This window comes from Gymnogyps californianus, chromosome 8 (assembly GCF_018139145.2).
Source record: "Gymnogyps californianus isolate 813 chromosome 8, ASM1813914v2, whole genome shotgun sequence".
NCBI lineage: Eukaryota > Metazoa > Chordata > Aves > Accipitriformes > Cathartidae > Gymnogyps > Gymnogyps californianus.
The window spans coordinates 9,169,184-9,186,383 of record NC_059478.1 but is presented as its reverse complement, the minus strand read 5'-3'; the positions used below and the strand labels follow the sequence as shown (position 1 = coordinate 9,186,383).

Here is a 17,200-nt window from a genome sequence, read left to right as displayed (position 1 = left end):
AATTTTACAAGACTCTTCACACCATCCCTGGCTCAGATGAGCAGCTTGGGATCCAAATGCTTTTGGGGGTGAGGACATCCTCGTTGCTCTGCCTTGCTCCAAGCTGACTGTCATGGAGAAGTGTAAAGCGAGAAGCCGAAGTGGTACACTTCTGTGCTCAAGGAAGGAACAGTGTTTAAGGAACCATCTCGATGTTGCATTTTCCCCTTTGGGAAACCTTTGTGGGCAGCGAAGCGGGGCTGTGGGGCTGGGGTTTCACCCCTTGTGCTGGAGGAAGGGTTGGCATCTCCGCTTGGGGCTCTTCTGCCACCTGCGCTCTGTCTGCCCCATCCCATGCCGCCCTCTGTCTCAGCCTTCACCCTGTCTCCCCCACCTTCCTCATCCCTGTGCTGTCCCGCTCTGTCCCACCTCAGCTCCTCCTGCCATGCCTGATCCACCCAGGTCTCCACGTACCCTTAGAGCCCCATTCTCACCCACACTTGTCCCTTCGTCCCATCCCCTCACCCAGCGGGTTGCTGGCATCTCTTGGCCCTGATGCCAGCCCTAGCCCGCCCTCATGTCCCAAGGGACCCCATCTCCGACCTGGCTCCCGTCCCTTCTGCGTCGATCCCGGACCTCATCTTCTCTCACAGGTGCGGTGATGTGGGTGGAGGTGGGTGCCTGGACGTACCACTACAGTGACCAAGGGGACTACACATGGGAGCAGGCCAGGAACTACTGCCAGACCTTCTTCACCGACCTGGTGGCGATCCAGAACAAGCGGGAGATCGAGTACCTCAACGAGAGCCTGCCCTTCCATGGGCGCTACTACTGGATCGGCATCCGCAAGCTGGGTGGCACCTGGACCTGGGTGGGCACCAGGAAGGCGCTGACGAAGGAGGCGGAGAACTGGGCAGCCGGGGAGCCCAACAACCGCCGCTCCAACCAGGACTGCGTGGAGATCTACATCAAGCGGCAGCGGGAGTCGGGCAAGTGGAACGACGAGCCCTGCAACCGGAAGAAAAAGGCGCTGTGCTACCGGGGTGAGCGGGGGGACCGCGGCACGGACCCGGATCGGGTGGGCTGGGGACCTCAGCAGGGTGGCCAGTGGCTCCTGATGACCGTCCTCTGTGTGTGCAGCCTCCTGCCAGCCCTTCCCGTGCAGCCAGCGCGGCGAGTGCGTGGAGACCATCGGGAGCTACCGCTGCGAGTGCTACCCTGGCTTCCACGGCCCTGAGTGCGAGGACGGTGAGCCATCTGTCCCCATCCCTCCCTCCCTGCTGGAGAGCCTGAGCCCCGGCAGCAAAGTGGGCAAGTTCGTTATGCTCCTAACGCGCTGGTGGTGCTGTGTCTCTCCCAGTTGTGCAGTGCACCGAGCTTGAGCCCAAGGGAGCACGCATGAACTGCAGCCATCCCTATGGAAACTTCAGCTACAACTCCACCTGCGTGTTCGGGTGCCAGGAGGGATTCGAGCGGCAAGGGGCAGGCACTCTGCGGTGCCTGCCTTCCCAGCAGTGGTCAGCAGACACCCCCACGTGCACAGGTAGGGCCTGCCAGGGGCTGGGGGTCTCAGGGATGCAGCATTCATGCTTTGGGGGGGCCAGCCCTGCGTGCCAAACGCTGCTCAGGCAAGCAATGGGCTGAGCTTGCTGTGCCCCTGCCCTTCAGGGAAGCAGCTCCTGGTGCTGCATGCGGGGAGCGGTTCCCTGATGAGGCTGCGATGGGCAGAGCGGCTGTGAGCTCTGGATAAGCCCCCTGTTCTCCCCGGCTGTCCCAGTGCTCTTGCTCACTGTCTTGAATCCCACCCAGGCTCCAGTACCTGGCGTGCACCGAGCGCAGGGGCAGGATGGTATCTTGGCACCTCCATCACCCCAGTGGCACCATCTCCATCTCCCCAAGCCCACCTGATCTGCCTTGGGAAGGTGCTCGGCACCTCGGGGGTTCTCAGAGAAGAGTGAAGGGGGACTGCTGTCCCACGGCCAGTGAAAGGTTGTATCCTGGCAGGGCTGTGCTGCCTTGAGCTGGGGCGAGAACCCGTGAGATGAGGTTAGGTATAAGCTGGGAGGGACAGAGCGGGGCAGGAAGCCGCAAAGGAGAGAAAGCTGTGGTACGTTGTGCTGCAGGGGCAGGGAAAGTCTTCCTGTTGGCGGCTCGAGGGTTTGTAGCCAGGTGCCGGGTGCCCCAGGGGGGTGCGAGAGCCCTGCTCCACCTTCCCTGTGCCGCTGCGTGGTGCATCTGCAGCCTTGCACAAGGATGGGACGAGTTGAGGACAGACACAGGACACAACTGGGGACCCTCTGTATTGGGAGACCCAGCAGGAGAGGTCAAGGGGTGGGCAGGGTCTCTGTATATATATTTAAAAAAAAAAAAAAAGCCTGCCCTGAAGTTAGTTCTGCCGATGATGTCTGTGCTGGGTGGGCCCCTGGTCCAACCTGGGGCTTGCTTTAGGCAGCTGAGACCAGCCAAGCTTTCTGCAGTTAAGGGGAACGGGCATGGAGATGTGATGTGACTGTCCCACAGCCAGTGTCCCCAGCAGTGGCAGGGTCAGGAGCTGGCTCCCAATTTTGTGGAAGTCCCCCCAGGCAAGCTGGGCTGAGCCTGCCCGATCCAGGCTTTTCAAGTTCCCAAAGGCTTGCTTTCCCAGCTCAGTGTTTTTTCCTGCGGGCTGTACGTATGATTGATTTTTCTTTTTTACAAAGAATCAGATGAGTCAGTCGGTCACCTTTGCTGATAACGAAGCTGCGTTAGCAAGCATTGCCAGTTGGGTTTACTCCAAAAACAAGCAGAGGCTCCTGCTGTGGCAAGGCTGACAGTGCTGCGGGCACTATGAGGGATGAGGCTGCCTGCCCTGCCCTCACGCCCTGCCCTGTGTCTGCCTGCAGCCTTCGCGTGCCCCCAGCTGGCTGCCCCCGAAAGGGGCCAGGTTGATTGCTCCCACCCGCACGGCATGTTCGCCTTCAACTCCACGTGTGCCTTCTCCTGCCAAGAGGGGTTTGAGGCGACGGGAGTGGGGAGGCTGCAGTGCACAGCCGGTGGGGTCTGGATGGGGCCCCCCCTGCACTGTGAAGGTAAAGCCTGGGCTGCCTGCTGGGGCGTGCCTCAGCGCTGTGTTTTGAGGCCCCGATAGACACCTCCAGGGATTCTGTGGGAAATCAGGCTTGCCTGTAAAATAGCTACGAAAGGAAAAGTCTACCAAGGAAAGTGGTGTCAGTCTGAAAGCAGAAAGTGCAGGGAACGGGGTCTGTCTCACCCAGGCTGGATGCTGGTGGTGTTAGATGTCCTCCTAGCACTAACCTGCGGTGGTCCTGCAGGCAGCGGAGCCCGCTCACCCCAGCAAATGTTGGGTGCTGCCCCAGCATCCAGCGAAGCATACCCCAGGCACAGCCTGGGGAGGCTGGCACGCAACCCCTATAGCCATTGCAGTCATCCATCCCGGTCCCCTACAGCCCCAAAGCCATCTGGGTGTCCTTCCATATGGGGTACGACCTGGGGTAGTGCAGGGGATAAACAGGGCTCTGGGCAGAGCAGCAACTGCCCTGCCCAGGAAATCATTCGTATGGCAGACAAACCATTGTACCAACTACGTTACTACTGTTTTTGAAGAGGTGAGACTTGTCTGGGTGAGAAAGGTAAATCAAAGACATATCACCATAGATTTGGGTTTGTTTGATTGGGATTCAGCCCTAATACCTAGATTTAAACTCATCTATGCTGTCTCTGAGACCTGCTCTCCCATTGCAGCCATCACCTGCCCAGCACTCAGCGCTCCAGACCGAGGAGACCTGAACTGCTCCCACCTCCATGGGGACTTCACCTTCGGCTCCACGTGTGCATTCTCCTGCCAGACAGGATTTGCACTGATGGGGTCGGAGACCCACGAGTGCACGGCCACAGGGACCTGGACTGGGGATGCCCCACGCTGTGAAGGTAGAGCTGCTGCTAGAGCTCAGGGTGTCATTGGCCTTGGGATGACACTAGGATGTTCCCCAGCCTCTTGGTCCCAGCAGTTTAGTCTCCCAGTCCCCAGGCTCCTATTTGAAGTGTGCCTCTTTGCCCTGCAGCCATCACCTGCCCAAGGCTCAGTGCTCCAGACCGGGGAGAGCTGAACTGCTCCCACCTCCATGGGGACTTTGCCTTCGGCTCCACGTGTGCATTCTCCTGCCAGATGGGGTTTGCGCTGATGGGGCCAGAGACCCGCGAGTGCACGGCCAGAGGGACATGGACTGGGGACAGCCCACGATGTGAAGGTAGAGCTGCTGCTCAAGGTGTTTACAGGCCTTGGGCTGATCCTAGGATGCTCTCTGGTGTCTTGGTCCTTTCATTCCAACAGTTTAGCCTCGTAGTCCCCAGGCTCCTGCTTGAAGTGTATCTCTATCTCTGCAGCCATTGCCTGCCCAGTGCTCAGTGCTCCAGACCAAGGAAAGCTGAACTGCTCCCACCTCCATGGGGACTTCGCCTTCGGCTCCACGTGTGCATTCTCCTGTCAGACAGGGTTTGTGCTGATGGGGCTGGAAAGCCGCGAGTGCATGGCCATGGGGACCTGGACTGGGGATGCCCCACGCTGTGAAGGTAGAGCTGCTGCTAGAGCTCAGGGTGTCACTGGCCTTAGGGTGACAGTAGGATGTTCCCCAGCCTCTTGGACCCAACAGTTTAGTCTCCCAGTCCCCAGGCTCCTGCTTGAAGTGTGCCTCTATCCCTGCAGCCATCACCTGCCCAAGGCTCAGTGCTCCAGACCGGGGAGAGCTGAACTGCTCCCACCTCCATGGGGACTTTGCCTTCGGCTCCACGTGTGCATTCTCCTGCCAGACGGGGTTTGCGCTGATGGGGCCAGAGACCCACGAGTGCACAGCCACAGGGACATGGACTGGGGACAGCCCACGATGTGAAGGTAGAGCTGCTGCTCAAGGTGTTACAGGCCTTGGGTTGACCCTAGGATGTTCTCTGGTGTCTTGGTCCTTTCATTCCAACAGTTTAGCCTCGTGGTCCCCAGGCTCCTGCTTGAAGTGTATCTCTATGCCTGCAGCCATCACCTGCCCAAGGCTCAGTGCTCCAGACCGGGGAGAGCTGAACTGCTCCCACCTCCATGGGGACTTCGCCTTCAGCTCCACGTGTGCCTTCTCCTGCCAGACGGGGTTTGCGCTGATGGGGCCAGAGACCCGCGAGTGCACAGCCACAGGGACCTGGACTGGGGACGCCCCACGCTGTGAAGGTAGAGCTGCTGCTAAAGCTCAAAGTGTCACTGATCTTGGGGAACATCCTAGTGTCACCCCAGCCTCTTGGTCCCAGCAGTTTAGCCTCGCAGTCCCAAGGCTCCTGCTTGGAGTGTGTCTGTACCTCTGCAGCCATCACCTGTCCGAGGCTCAGTGCTCCAGACCGGGGAGAGCTGAACTGCTCCCATCTCCATGGGGACTTCACCTTCGGCTCCACATGTGTCTTCTCCTGCCAGACGGGGTTTGTGCTGACAGGACTGGAGAGCCATGAGTGCACGGCCATGGGGACCTGGACTGGGGATGCCCCACGATGCAAAGGTAGAGTTGCTGTTCAATGTGTCACAGGCCTTGGGGTGACCATGGGATGTTCTCTGGTGTCTTGGTCTTCTCATTCCAACAGCTTAGCCTCGTAGTCCCCAGGCTCCTGCTTGAAGTGTGCCTCTATCCCTGCAGCCATCACCTGCCCAAGGCTCAGTGCTCCAGACCGGGGAGGGCTGAACTGCTCCCACCTCCATGGGGACTTTGCCTTTGGTTCCACGTGCGCCTTCTCCTGCCAGACGGGGTTTGCGCTGATGGGGCCAGAGACCCGCGAGTGCACAGCCACAGGGACCTGGACTGGGGACGCCCCACGCTGTGAAGGTAGAGTTGCTGCTCAAGGTGTTACAGGCCTTGGGATGACCCTGGGATGTTCTTGGGTGTCTTGGTCCTCTCATCCTAACAGTTTAGCCTCGTAGTCCCCAGGCTCCTGCTTGAAGTGTGCCTCTTTACCCTCCAGCTATTGCCTGCCCAGTGCTCAGTGCTCCAGACCGGGGAGAGCTGAACTGCTCCCACCTCCATGGGGACTTTGCCTTTGGTTCCACGTGTGCCTTCTCCTGCCAGACAGGGTTTGCACTGATGGGGCCAGAGACCCGCGAGTGCACGGCCAGAGGGACCTGGACTGGGGATGCCCCACGCTGTGAAGGTAGAGCTGCTGCTAGAGCTCAGGGTGTCATTGGCCTTGGGGTGACACTAGGATGTTCCCCAGTCTCTTGGTGCCAACAGTGTAGTCTCCCAGGCTCCTGCTTGAAGTGTGCCTCTTTACCCTTGCAGCCATCAAATGCTCAGCACTGGCCATCCCCAAGATGGGCCAGGCTGCTTGCTCCCACCTCCATGGGGACTTTGCCTTCGGCTCCACGTGTACCTTCTCCTGCCAGACAGGGTTTGTGCTGATGGGGCCAGAGAGCCGCGAGTGCACGGCCACGGGGACCTGGACTGGGGACAGCCCACGATGTGAAGGTAGATTTCGTGGTCACACACGTGTCTGGAAGCGCTCTGTTGTAGCAGACTGCTTTCCCCAGCATCTCCTTCCCCTTAGCACCCCCAGCCCACATGTCCCTGTCCCACCACCACTGGTCCTGTCCTATTGATGCTACCGCTGTGCTTTATCTCCAGCTGTCAGCTGCCCGGTGCTGGACCCCCCCAGCAGAGGCCAGCTGACCTGCTCTCACGTGCACGGGAACTTCACATACAACTCCACATGCACCTTTTCCTGCGAGGAGGGGTTTGTTCGGATGGGAGCAGAGGTGCTCTGGTGTGCAGCCACAGGGAACTGGACCAGGCATCCCCCTGTCTGTGCAGGTACGGTGGGACCCCCCGCTCCTCTAGCACTGGGGGGGTCCAGCTTCCTGCAGCACATCTTGAGTGTGGTGGGGGGGCACCCCAGCAGCTTGGGTGCTGTGAAGTCCTTCTGACAACTTTCTAACCTGTGGGTCTGCGGATCCGTTTCAGAGGACGGTGCCCCCTTCTTAAAGCAAGTCCTGGCTTACAGCAGCGGCACGGCTCTGGCGGTAGCTGGCATCGTGCTCTCGGGGACGCTCATTGCCTTCCTCGCCAAGCGGCTCAGCGACAGAGGTACAGAAATGCCTCCCACAGCCCACCGTCGCTTTGGCAGGGGGCTCTCAGACCAGGGGGTTACAGAGTCCCAGGGGAGGGTGGGATGATCAGTAGAGTTTAACAGTGTGACTGCCTCAATCCATGTGTTTTATTTGCTGCGAGTTGCTTTGGTCTGGCAGCACCTCCTTGGCAGTTTGTCCAGCTGGAAGTGTCAGCAGCCAGGTTTGGAGGGCAGAGCCAGAAAAACACCTTAACTGCAAATGGGAAGAAGGCAACTGTTTCAGCTGCCCCTCCCTGCTCCATCCCGTGCTTGTCAGACTTGGTTCAATTTCAGACGCTGCTGCTGCAGCTTCTCAAATCCTTCACTAAACGTCTGGTTATTTCTTTCCTATCTGCACTACCCATGTGGACATTTTGACACTTGTTATCAGAGGAGAAGAAGCAGCTCCTGAACCCCACCAGGTGAGAGCTGTGCTCTGCAGGGGGGTAGCTCTGCCCTGTGCCCATCACAGCCCTGCGGTCGCCCCACTGTCACCCAGATCTGCCCGTGTGAGGCTGCTTTTATATGCAGTGGGAGCATCTCTGGGGCTGTGTTAACCCATGCCCTTCACACCCCTGCCCTCTCCCCCAAGGTGACACCCTTGTGTCTGTTTTCCAGTGACCTAGGATCACCGGGCATCTTCACCAACGCAGCATATGACGCCAACCTGTAAGGTGAGCGCCGGCAAGACGCTCACAGCACCCTCCACTCTCGCAGTGTGCTGGAAACATTCTCCCCTGCTTCTGCTGGGAGTCATGCGTGGAAAGCTCACCTGGGCAGCTATCCTCCTGGCTGGGGTGCTCCCAGGTGTGGACATCCCTTGGGAGGGGAAGGGGGGGGGGGACGGGACCCCTTTGGGAGTACCACAGGGGGTAACACCAGCTCCAGCTCTTCTGTGCTTCCAGCCTGGCTGTGACCAAAACCCACCGTGTCCCCCAGTGGGAGCTACTCCCAGGGCCTAGAGGGACTTCACGCCTCTGCCTGCAGTCCAGACCAATGCTGCCGGGTGGAGACCGCACCCACGCTGCGTGTACACCCCCCCCCCCCCGGGGAGTGGAGCTGCCTTCCTGCACCACCCACGCATGAAGACCTCTGAAGACCAGCCTGGGGCCGTGGGCCGCCTCTGTCGCCTGCTGCCAGCCCCTTCCCCTCACGGAGCTGCCTCCCTCCCCTTCGACGTTCCCCCGCGGCTCCCCCCACTCGTGCTTCTGGCGACGGGCTTGTGTCAGCGGGGCCTGAATAAACGCCTGTGTCTAACGAGCCGCCTCTGTGTGCCTGGGTGCGGGTGGGGACGGCGCCCATCTCAGCCCCTGGGGTCTGGAAGCGAAGCCCCGGCGCGGGCAGCGGCCGCGGGAGCCCACGAGTGCCGCGGGAGCCCACGAGCGCCCCGTGAGGCCGCCGCCCCGCCGTGTGTCCGCCGGAGGCCGCCGTAGACGGGGCGGGGCGCTGCCCGGAAGGAGACGTGGGTTTCGGGAGGAAGGCGGAAGCGATGGCGGCGGCGGAGGCCGAGTGGGAGCCGGCGGGGCTGCTGCCGGCCCCGGGGGGCGGCCTCGACTGGGGTGAGGGCGGCGGCGGGGGGCTCGGGGGCCGGGGGCCGGGCGGTGGGGAGCTCCCGGCCGGGGCCGGGCCGGCGCTGAGGCCGCTGTTTCTCCCGCAGAGGCGGTGCTGGGCGAGGAGCTGAGCGAGCTGCTGGGCGCCGCGGAGCCGCGGCGGGTCCCGAGGGACGAGCCCGACGTGAGTACCGGGCGGGGATGGGGGCGGCGGGAGGCCGGGCTCCCCGCCCCCGCCGGCGGTGTACCCCCATGGCCCGGCTCGGGGGCTGGAGGCGCCGGCGGGGGATCCCCCGAGGAGCAGCGCTGTAGGTTTCATGGCGGCCGCCTGGCAGGAGACAGGCGAGCTCGCCGGCTGGAGCGCCGGTGGCTTACAGGCCTCCGCGCGTTCACCCCTGCGTTAGCTGTGGAGATGCAGAGTTTTCAGTCTCTTAACAAACTGTCGGTATCAAAGCTAGAGATTTAAAAGCTAAGTTTAAAGGAGAGAATTTAAGGTGAAAGTTTGAGGTGCTGTGTCCAGGGAGGGCTGTTTCCGTCACTGACCTAATGAAGGTAAACTCTCCCTGCAAGGCCGTGCTGACGGGGAGTACGTTTCTGGGTTGCATGAAAGGAGAAGTGTGGAGAAGCATGGGTACGTTACATCTGCATCCACCAGTGCTGTGCTTTATCACCTTGCCTATGAGATGGCTTCTTGTTTTCTTGTCTATTGTAGGATTTTCTCCTAAAACCTTTGCTTGCAACCTTATGCATTAATCCCCATGTTTTTCGCTGTCCTATAGTACTGCTTTTTCTGTCCCAGGGCATTTGCCTCATGGATTGTCCACTCAGTGTTCTTCCCCCCGCCTTCTCTCTGCTCACTGTGTCCTAACCTGCCTCCAGCACAACCCCTGGGTTACCCAACATAAACCTCAGGTACTAAGAGCATTCCTACAGGCATTGTAGAGCCAGGTGCTGGAGAAAATGTGGGAACTGCTTGATTGTACAAGGGAAAGGTATTGCTCATCAGCAGGTCAGCGTTAGTTACCTGTGCGGAGGCTCTCACTGCACAGCTCAGGCTGTGGTTTTTGGTCATTCTTCCTATAAATGTGCTCTGATGAGCTTTCTCTTCATCCTAGCCTGCAAATGCTAATATCTATGCAGTGTGCAGACTTTCTGAGCCTCCATTTATGAGACAAGTTGAGAACATAAGGAGAGGTACATTTGCAGGATAGTTTTTAGCAAGAAAATCTTTGCTGTATATTTGTATAAGTTGGGGGTGTGATATTTATATTTTTCATGCAAGTGCTCATAAAAATGTCACATTTAAGTAGGGAACTGAGACTTATAGATGCATCAGCAGAAAAAATGGAGCAAAAAACCTGATCATTGTTTTAAAGGTCATGTATGAAGTGATTTTAGTCTTTTTTTTTTTTTTTGTGGTGATTGGAAAAGGAAACTGGTGTCCCTGGCTTTAGAAGATGATGATGATAGTTTATTCAAGCATAGGGAGACCTAATACATACTGTTCATCAGATCTCGAGCAAATCAGTCCTTGTGTTTCTTTTCCTGCTGGTAAACTGCCGCTGGTGCTGCTTTTGTTTATGAAGTGCTTTGAGACGGAAGAGTGTTAAGTAAATCTTTCAGTGCAGATGAGGGGGAGGGTGGCAACAAGTTGCTAAAACTTGTGCTTTATATGAGGTGGTTCAATGACTGGACTTAGAACTTTTGCTTTACAAATTACTGATAACAGTGCAATAATTAGCGATGGTCTTAAACTGACATGCTGCTTTGCTACAGGTCTAAGCTTTAAAAGAAGCCTTGTCTTGTGTATTCCAGTTGAGAATTGTCCCCTTAAGGACTTTTATCTCTTCATGACTTAAGGCAACTGAAGTGATAGTTGTGTTTTGTTTTGTTTTCCAGAGCTGTAAGAACGTGAGCATAATGGCTGGTGGTTTCAATGTATATTGTCTTTTTGTATTGTTTCTTTTTCTGAACTGTTGTTTCAGGAAAATGATCTCTATAACTTTCATTTTGATTTGGATTTGATGTCTTGGGACTCGGACCTTTGGAATATTACAGGCCATGCTTACACAGGTAATTAACCTTCTGTATTTTGCAGATGTGACTATTCCCCCCCACCCCACAAGGGTGAGCTGTTACAACTTAAGGATAGGGGTAACTTACATGAAACTACTTGATGCCCTGCAGCATTTAGCTCTGTGATGAGAAGTCATGCTGTGTTTCTGTAGGATGGGTACAGCTGACAAGGACTGCCCTACAAGCTAAGCTGTTTAGTATCTTTAATTTCGCTGTATTTTCTGCTGTGCCTTGCTTCAGGAATTAAATAGCTGGTGTAGGGCAGTGTGTTCTTTACTGGTCTCTCATTGCTAAAAACTTATACCGTAAAATTTCTTTATCTGCCTCTTGCAGATGCAAGCGTGAAGACAGAACCCTTATCGCCAGCCACTTCAAATTGTTCGGTCCCTTCTCCATCGTCTGTGGACTCTCCAGTGCAGAATGTGCCTGTATGCAGAAACCTCCACATAACACAGATAGCAGCAGTCATTCAGAACCAGCTGTGACAAACAAAAAACCCAGTGATTTACTTGTCTGACCAACTTCATGGCAACCCTTGCAAAAACTTCCCTTCAGTGACCTTTTCTTTCCTCTCCTGCTGTGACCCATTCTAAAAAGAGCACGTTTAGTTCTGTTTCCTCAGTTGTGTTTATTAGCCTGGTTGCCAAACAAAATGCCTTCTAAAGGCTTCTGAGTCTAGCAGTTGCTGGCCTCTGCCTCCCATTGCTCTGCTGATAGAGAGAAGTACTTGTTTGGTTTTCAGTAGTACTTAGCATTGACTAGAATAAAACTGCAGAACAGAACCTTTCTCCTGTTTGCTGCAGCAGCAACACAGATGTAAGGAAAGGCAGTTATACTCTGAACTGCTAGTAGACACTTTTATGTGTTTCTGAAGCATTAATCTCATGTACCTTCTGTCTGCAGGATGATGTGGACTTCAGCTGTAGCTCCCAGATGTCTCCCATCTCTCTCTACAGCAAGAGCTGCAGAAGCCCTGCATCCCCCGAAGGAGATGGAGGGAAGAAGCCTGCTGTCAGCATCACTTCTCGGTCTGGTATGAGAGATCGAGTTACTTTGATTCCGCAGATAGTATGCGTATTGTCTTGCATACAAATGTTTAACTAACAGACACTAGTATATCCTGTCATTTCTGACTTGGATTTGTGATCAGATATGTCCATTTTTAACAAATATTATAGATGGGTAACAAAAGCCCCTATTAAAAGCCCTGTTATTACTGCTTGAATTCTTTATTTTATATCTTCTGGTCCAACTCTGACTATTTTTCCTTTCCTAGCAAATAGTTCTGCGAGGACCCTGAAGAGGTGTGGTCAGACAGTGTCCAGGCCTTTGATACAACCCAAACCCCTTTTGCCTGCTGTACCTGAAGCTCAGGCTAACATTGGCGTCCCAGCTAAAACCATCATTATTCAGACTCTTCCCACGCTTGTGCCACTACCAAAGCATCAGCCAGTTGTTAACATCCAGCCAGCACCTCCTAAAGGTAAGTGAATTGTCTTGACTGAGCCAGGTCTTGGGGGTAAACAACTTGGGATGGTTGCTAGAATGAAGTTAGCTTTGGCGGGTGAAATGGGAGGGGTAGGAGAAAAAAGAGGGATCCTACATGCTTTGCTGAAAAAGCTTTAGGCTGAGAAGATGACCTTATTCCTCCCTCATGTAGTCCTATGAGAAACAGCACTCACCTGGGCATTATGTGGAATGGAAGACAGTACAGCAAGAGAGACTATGCTGAGCGCTGGCAATTGTGGAGATAAAACTGCTAATTTGGAAGGATCTCTAGGGACCCTTTGCTCTGCTCTACTTGTGATGGCAAGTGGTGGATAAGGTGATTACAGTGCTATTCTGTCGTAACCAAAGGAAGATCCAGCAGAATCAGTTAGGATGGCTTGAATGAAGCTTGAAAATTTGGGAGGAGTGATAAAACCTTTTTTTTTACTCACATGAAACTCTACCACAGGACGGTGGGAACATGAGTTTATGGCTTTTTATCTCACTAAACAACATTAAACAGGATGTTGTGAAATCTGCTAAAGTTGAGAGCCATGTCAGGTTAGAAAAGTTGCTTACAGATGCAAGCCGATGTTAACAAGAGGCAAGTGATTTCGGGTCCACTGATAATTCTTCCTTCCTCCTGTTGCCCTGTAACAGATTTTCAAAGGAGCTTGAGCCTTCATTTCTGAATCCAAAACATGATTTTACTCTTCAGCTAAGACAGTGGGGACATAACTTGCATTGCTGAAATTGTCAGATGCAGTTGCTTGTTTTCACCAGCTGATGGCTGCAGTCTCTTGCAGTTGACTCCACAGGCACTGAGGCGTGGAAGGAAAAGGAGACAAATACTTAAGGGCATGTATCTAGAAATTATTGCAATAGTGAAAAATTTGTCTTCATTACTGATTGTTCTTCCATCAGGAGTTAAGCCAAAGCTGGAGACGCTGACGTTTGTTACAACATGCCTGAGATTGTTAGACCGCTTAAAACACAGGTCAGCACAGTCAGCATGACCTAATTCTTAGTCCTTCTGATGTTCCAGCTGATAAAATACCATCTGGAATAAGGAATATTGGGGATATGGATATTTTGGATATACGTATAGTACTGTGAAGATCAGCTTCTCCTTCTCCCTGAAGAAAAGTCATGAGAGTAGTTTCTGTGAGGCACTATAGAGGAAATACTTTTGGGAAAGTATTTCCATACCATGTATTTACTTTGACTGATGATGTGTTTAAAAATTCTGTTGTGCTGCTTCCATAACAAAAACCATAAGGATCTTTTTCATTCATCAAAATCCCCTGCACATGACAAATTGGAGCTACCAGTTTGAAATATGCCATTATCTTCAAAGGAGCATGAGGAATGATATTTTTGCAGTCCATTTCATAAAAGCTTAAAGAAGGAAGCACAATCTTAGAGCATCCCATATTTTATGCGTAAAAAAAAATTGTTGAAATAATCTCAAATTCACCATTTAAGGTTCTTAAATGGGGTAGTACTAACTTATGATGTCTTCAAGATTATCTCTGCGAAAAAGGAGATCTAATCCTACACCTCATACATAAAAGATCTTGATGCTAGGTAAATTACTTCATTTTTCACCTTCCAGAAGGTTCGGTAAATGCTGCAATACATCGTTGTGCATTTTGGTTGGAATGCTCAGCTGGAACGTGCTGTTTCTGAAAGCTGGCAAGATCATCCTGTTACAAAGGATTAGGGAGACGTTCATGTGTTTTCAGACAACAAAATATTACTCAAGCACCTGCTTGAGTTAAATGTAGTTGTTGGACTGAAATCTCTTGGAAGTGACTGTTTTTAATTCCATTTCAAACTCTGTCAAAATTACCTCATTTTTTCTGCTTGCTGTTCTTTAAGCTCTGTTCAGCTTGTGCATAAAATTTCTTACATAAGACATTTTTTAAAAAAATTGGTCTTAGTGTGAATTGTGGCTTGAACTTATGTTTTGAAAGTGTAACTTGTGTTGTTCTTTCTCGTTCATCTTCCTTCTCTGTGCTATTTCTGAATTAGTTTGTATAGTATGAGTCACTTGTGCATAGTAAGTTTTCCACTGAATACAGCAATAAAGTAGGGATGGACAAAAGAGAGAAGGAGGATTGAGGTAAGCTGGCTAAGTTCTTTGAAAAAGTTGCTCAAAGTGCATCAAGTGTTAGCAATACTGAAATGAGTAATGTTTCTAACAGGTGTTGACTTTTATTAACTTTGAAGAGCTTTTAGGAGAGAGCTTGATTTATTGGATCCCTTTAATATGTGTAGTTTTGGTTTTCAGGATGGATTAAGAGCCCTGCAAACTTTTGAGCTTTTTTTTTTTTTCCTTTTCATTCCTATCCTGTGGAATATACTAATGCTGTAGAATTGGACTTGAGATAAATTGTGCGGGGCAGGAGAGGAAGCAAGACTTCCTACCTCCTATATCAGTATTCCCCTACAAACTGGTCATGTACAAATCCATTTCGTATCATACGCTGAGCACTCCTGTTTGTTCTCGTGTTCTAGGTCAGTCAGTGGTGCTGCCCCAGCCCGCTGTGGTACAGCTCCAGGCTTCTGGGGTGCTTCCTGCCTCCCAGCCAGTCATTGCCGTCACCGGAGGGACCACGCCACTTCACAATCATACGGTGAATACATTGCCTCCAGCTGCTGGAAATGGCTCAACAAGCGGCAAAATACCAGTGAATAAGCCCTTGCTTCAAAGCACCACACCAGCAGTGGGGCTGGATGTAAGTTCCGACTGTGTGATGATAGCTAATAACCAAAGCTTGGAAATAGTTTTCAGTTACCTGCATGTGGGATATAATGGGAGAACCAGGTCACTTTAGACTCTCAGGAAGACGGAACTGTAGTTGGGGCTCGTCTAATAGGATTTCTAACAGTAAACAAGGAAGTCGGCAGCTTGGCAAAGAATGGGGAGGAACAGCTTGATATCTGCTGGCCTGCATGGAGTTGCAGACCAGGTATGCAAGCATTGTGGCAGGAGACAGTGCTGATATATTTTTTCCTTCACTTGTCTGATTTTTGATTAGTGCTAAACCATTTTTCTAATCCATATAATAAAAACATTCCTTTGGAAGTAGATGAATTGGAAGTGTCAGCAGTAGGCCTGATTCTTTTTCCATCCCCTTTACTTCCCCAGATTTTACTCATGATTTTTAGAAACTTCAGGTATTGAGTTTCATATGATCCTAATCTGTTCAGGCTCCCAGGGGGTAAGCTCTCAACAGTCACTGCACAAATAAATCAGTTTTTCCACAGTAGCTCACAGTAAGCGGTAGTTGTAAACAGAAATAGCTTTTGAGATGTGTGGGGTTTTTTTCCCTCTTCAGCTTTGACATCTTAACTAGCTAGCAAGCTGGGTGTTAACTTGATTTAGTTCCTAGTAGTTTGGAGCTGCTTTGTTTGCATTTTGTTGTCCAACGGAAAGCATGGTTGTGGAAAGTACCGAAGCTTCTTGTTTGTGGCTTTTAAACTCTCAGGGTGTCGTTCTCCAGCGTGGTATTCCAAGCGCAGTTGTTGTGAGGTGAGGGTCCTATTGCATCTCTCAGTGTGAGGGAGGAAACCCTCGTGTCCATTCACATGAAATTTTGCAGTACAGTCACCTGCTTATTAGCAGCGCAGGGCACTGTTTCTCACAGGCATGCGCCTTCTGGCTTCTTTGGAGGGATGTTGTTGTACAGTTTCCTAGTGTCTGAGAATTGCCACTCATGCTTGATGTTAAATTTTCCTCACTATTCGTGTGTGGGCTGCATTTTTAAATGAAAAATTATTTGCTACAACTAGTTCAGCAGCCAGACTGCAATGGAAACCTAATCTTGAATTTGCAAGAAGCTAACAAAGGTCTGTCAGTAGACAGACCAGTTAAGAGCGCTGCATTTTTAAATGATAGTTGCCTGCCATGCAAAGCCAAACTAAAGAGACCTGTCAGTAGTCATTAGATTTGTGACTCCCTGTAATCAAGACTAGCATACCTTGCCATTGTCTCAATATAAGGTTTAATTGACGAAACCCCCTTATTGTCATCACAGTTCATATACACATCTGTGACAGTCAGTAGTCAAATGTGTAGCTGGGATAATGAATAGCTGTTTGTTTTGAACAATGGTTGCGTGGATATTTCCACCTGAAGCTGTTTTAGGGAGGCAGTTTTAAGACTTGGTATCAGCCTAAATGCTGCACATCTTACCTGTGTTTATTGAAACATGAAAAAACAGCTGCAACTGCTCTTTGGCACATACTGTGAAATAGCACTTTGAAAAAGAACAAATGTTTCAGGATACAGCTGGCACCAGCAGGGTTAAAACATCTTGCAACTGCTGTAGATGCCATATGCGGTGCTCAGAGCTGCACAGATGTAGCTGTCATTTGAGCTCTGTAACATGTGTTTTTGTTTGCTAATCTAAGCAGATGTTGCAGGATAAAAAGAAACACTGCAGGACTTTCTTTTGGGCTTAGGAGGGATAAACTGTTAGTTTAACACTCAGCCCTTCCAATGGATGAGACTGAGATCGGCTGATAGCAAGCTGTACGCCTGAAGCCCTGCGTTGTGCTTGTCCTGATGACACAGTTTACGCAGCTTGCCAGCTGTGGGGAAGTGCCAGGCTTTCAGTGCAGTCACTCTTCACTAGGAAACTGGTGAAGAACTTTCCACTAGGAAAGTGGACAAAAGAAACGCTGTCTAAGCAAGCCACTCTTCCGGTTGAAGGAAGGAGGTTCTTAACTAAAAAAAGCAGATTGCCTTTCCTGTTGCAAATGATATGAGGACATAAACGGTAAGTGTGTGAGGGAATCCAGTTTAGTTGTGTCCTTATAGGGCCTTTCTCTCATGTTTCCACTCTGTAGTGAGAAAGGATTTAATTCTGCCTCCCAGTTCTGTTGATAAAAAAATATTGAAAATTTAGAAAAAATTAGATTACACAAAATTACTTCAACATAAGTGTGGATTTCTGTTAAAGAATCCTGTTTGCTGT

The 17,200-nt window shown here is 51.9% G+C and overlaps 2 protein-coding genes across 2 annotated transcripts in view; both read left to right on the top strand.

Annotated features, from left to right (window-relative positions):
• The first annotated feature begins 556 nt into the window (after window positions 1-556).
• Window positions 557-8,350, top strand: SELP (selectin P). Its single transcript, XM_050900976.1, has 17 exons — window positions 557-1,022; window positions 1,120-1,227; window positions 1,340-1,522; window positions 3,721-3,906; window positions 4,041-4,226; window positions 4,363-4,548; window positions 4,682-4,867; window positions 5,003-5,188; window positions 5,322-5,507; window positions 5,643-5,828; window positions 5,965-6,150; window positions 6,279-6,464; window positions 6,621-6,806; window positions 6,957-7,079; window positions 7,493-7,523; window positions 7,720-7,775; window positions 8,007-8,350. The coding sequence occupies exons 1-16, from the start codon at window positions 557-559 to the stop codon at window positions 7,772-7,774; spliced, it is 2,826 nt and encodes a 941-aa protein (XP_050756933.1). The 3' UTR covers window position 7,775; window positions 8,007-8,350.
• Window positions 8,351-8,590: 240 nt separating this feature from the next.
• Window positions 8,591-17,200, top strand: part of ATF6 (activating transcription factor 6) — an 81,856-nt gene continuing 73,246 nt past the window's right edge. The window contains exons 1-7 of the mRNA XM_050901099.1: window positions 8,591-8,660; window positions 8,759-8,835; window positions 10,637-10,724; window positions 11,061-11,155; window positions 11,631-11,760; window positions 12,004-12,210; window positions 14,736-14,956. Of these exons, the coding sequence (XP_050757056.1) occupies window positions 8,591-8,660; window positions 8,759-8,835; window positions 10,637-10,724; window positions 11,061-11,155; window positions 11,631-11,760; window positions 12,004-12,210; window positions 14,736-14,956 (888 nt within the window). The remainder of the gene's footprint in view (window positions 8,661-8,758; window positions 8,836-10,636; window positions 10,725-11,060; window positions 11,156-11,630; window positions 11,761-12,003; window positions 12,211-14,735; window positions 14,957-17,200) is intronic.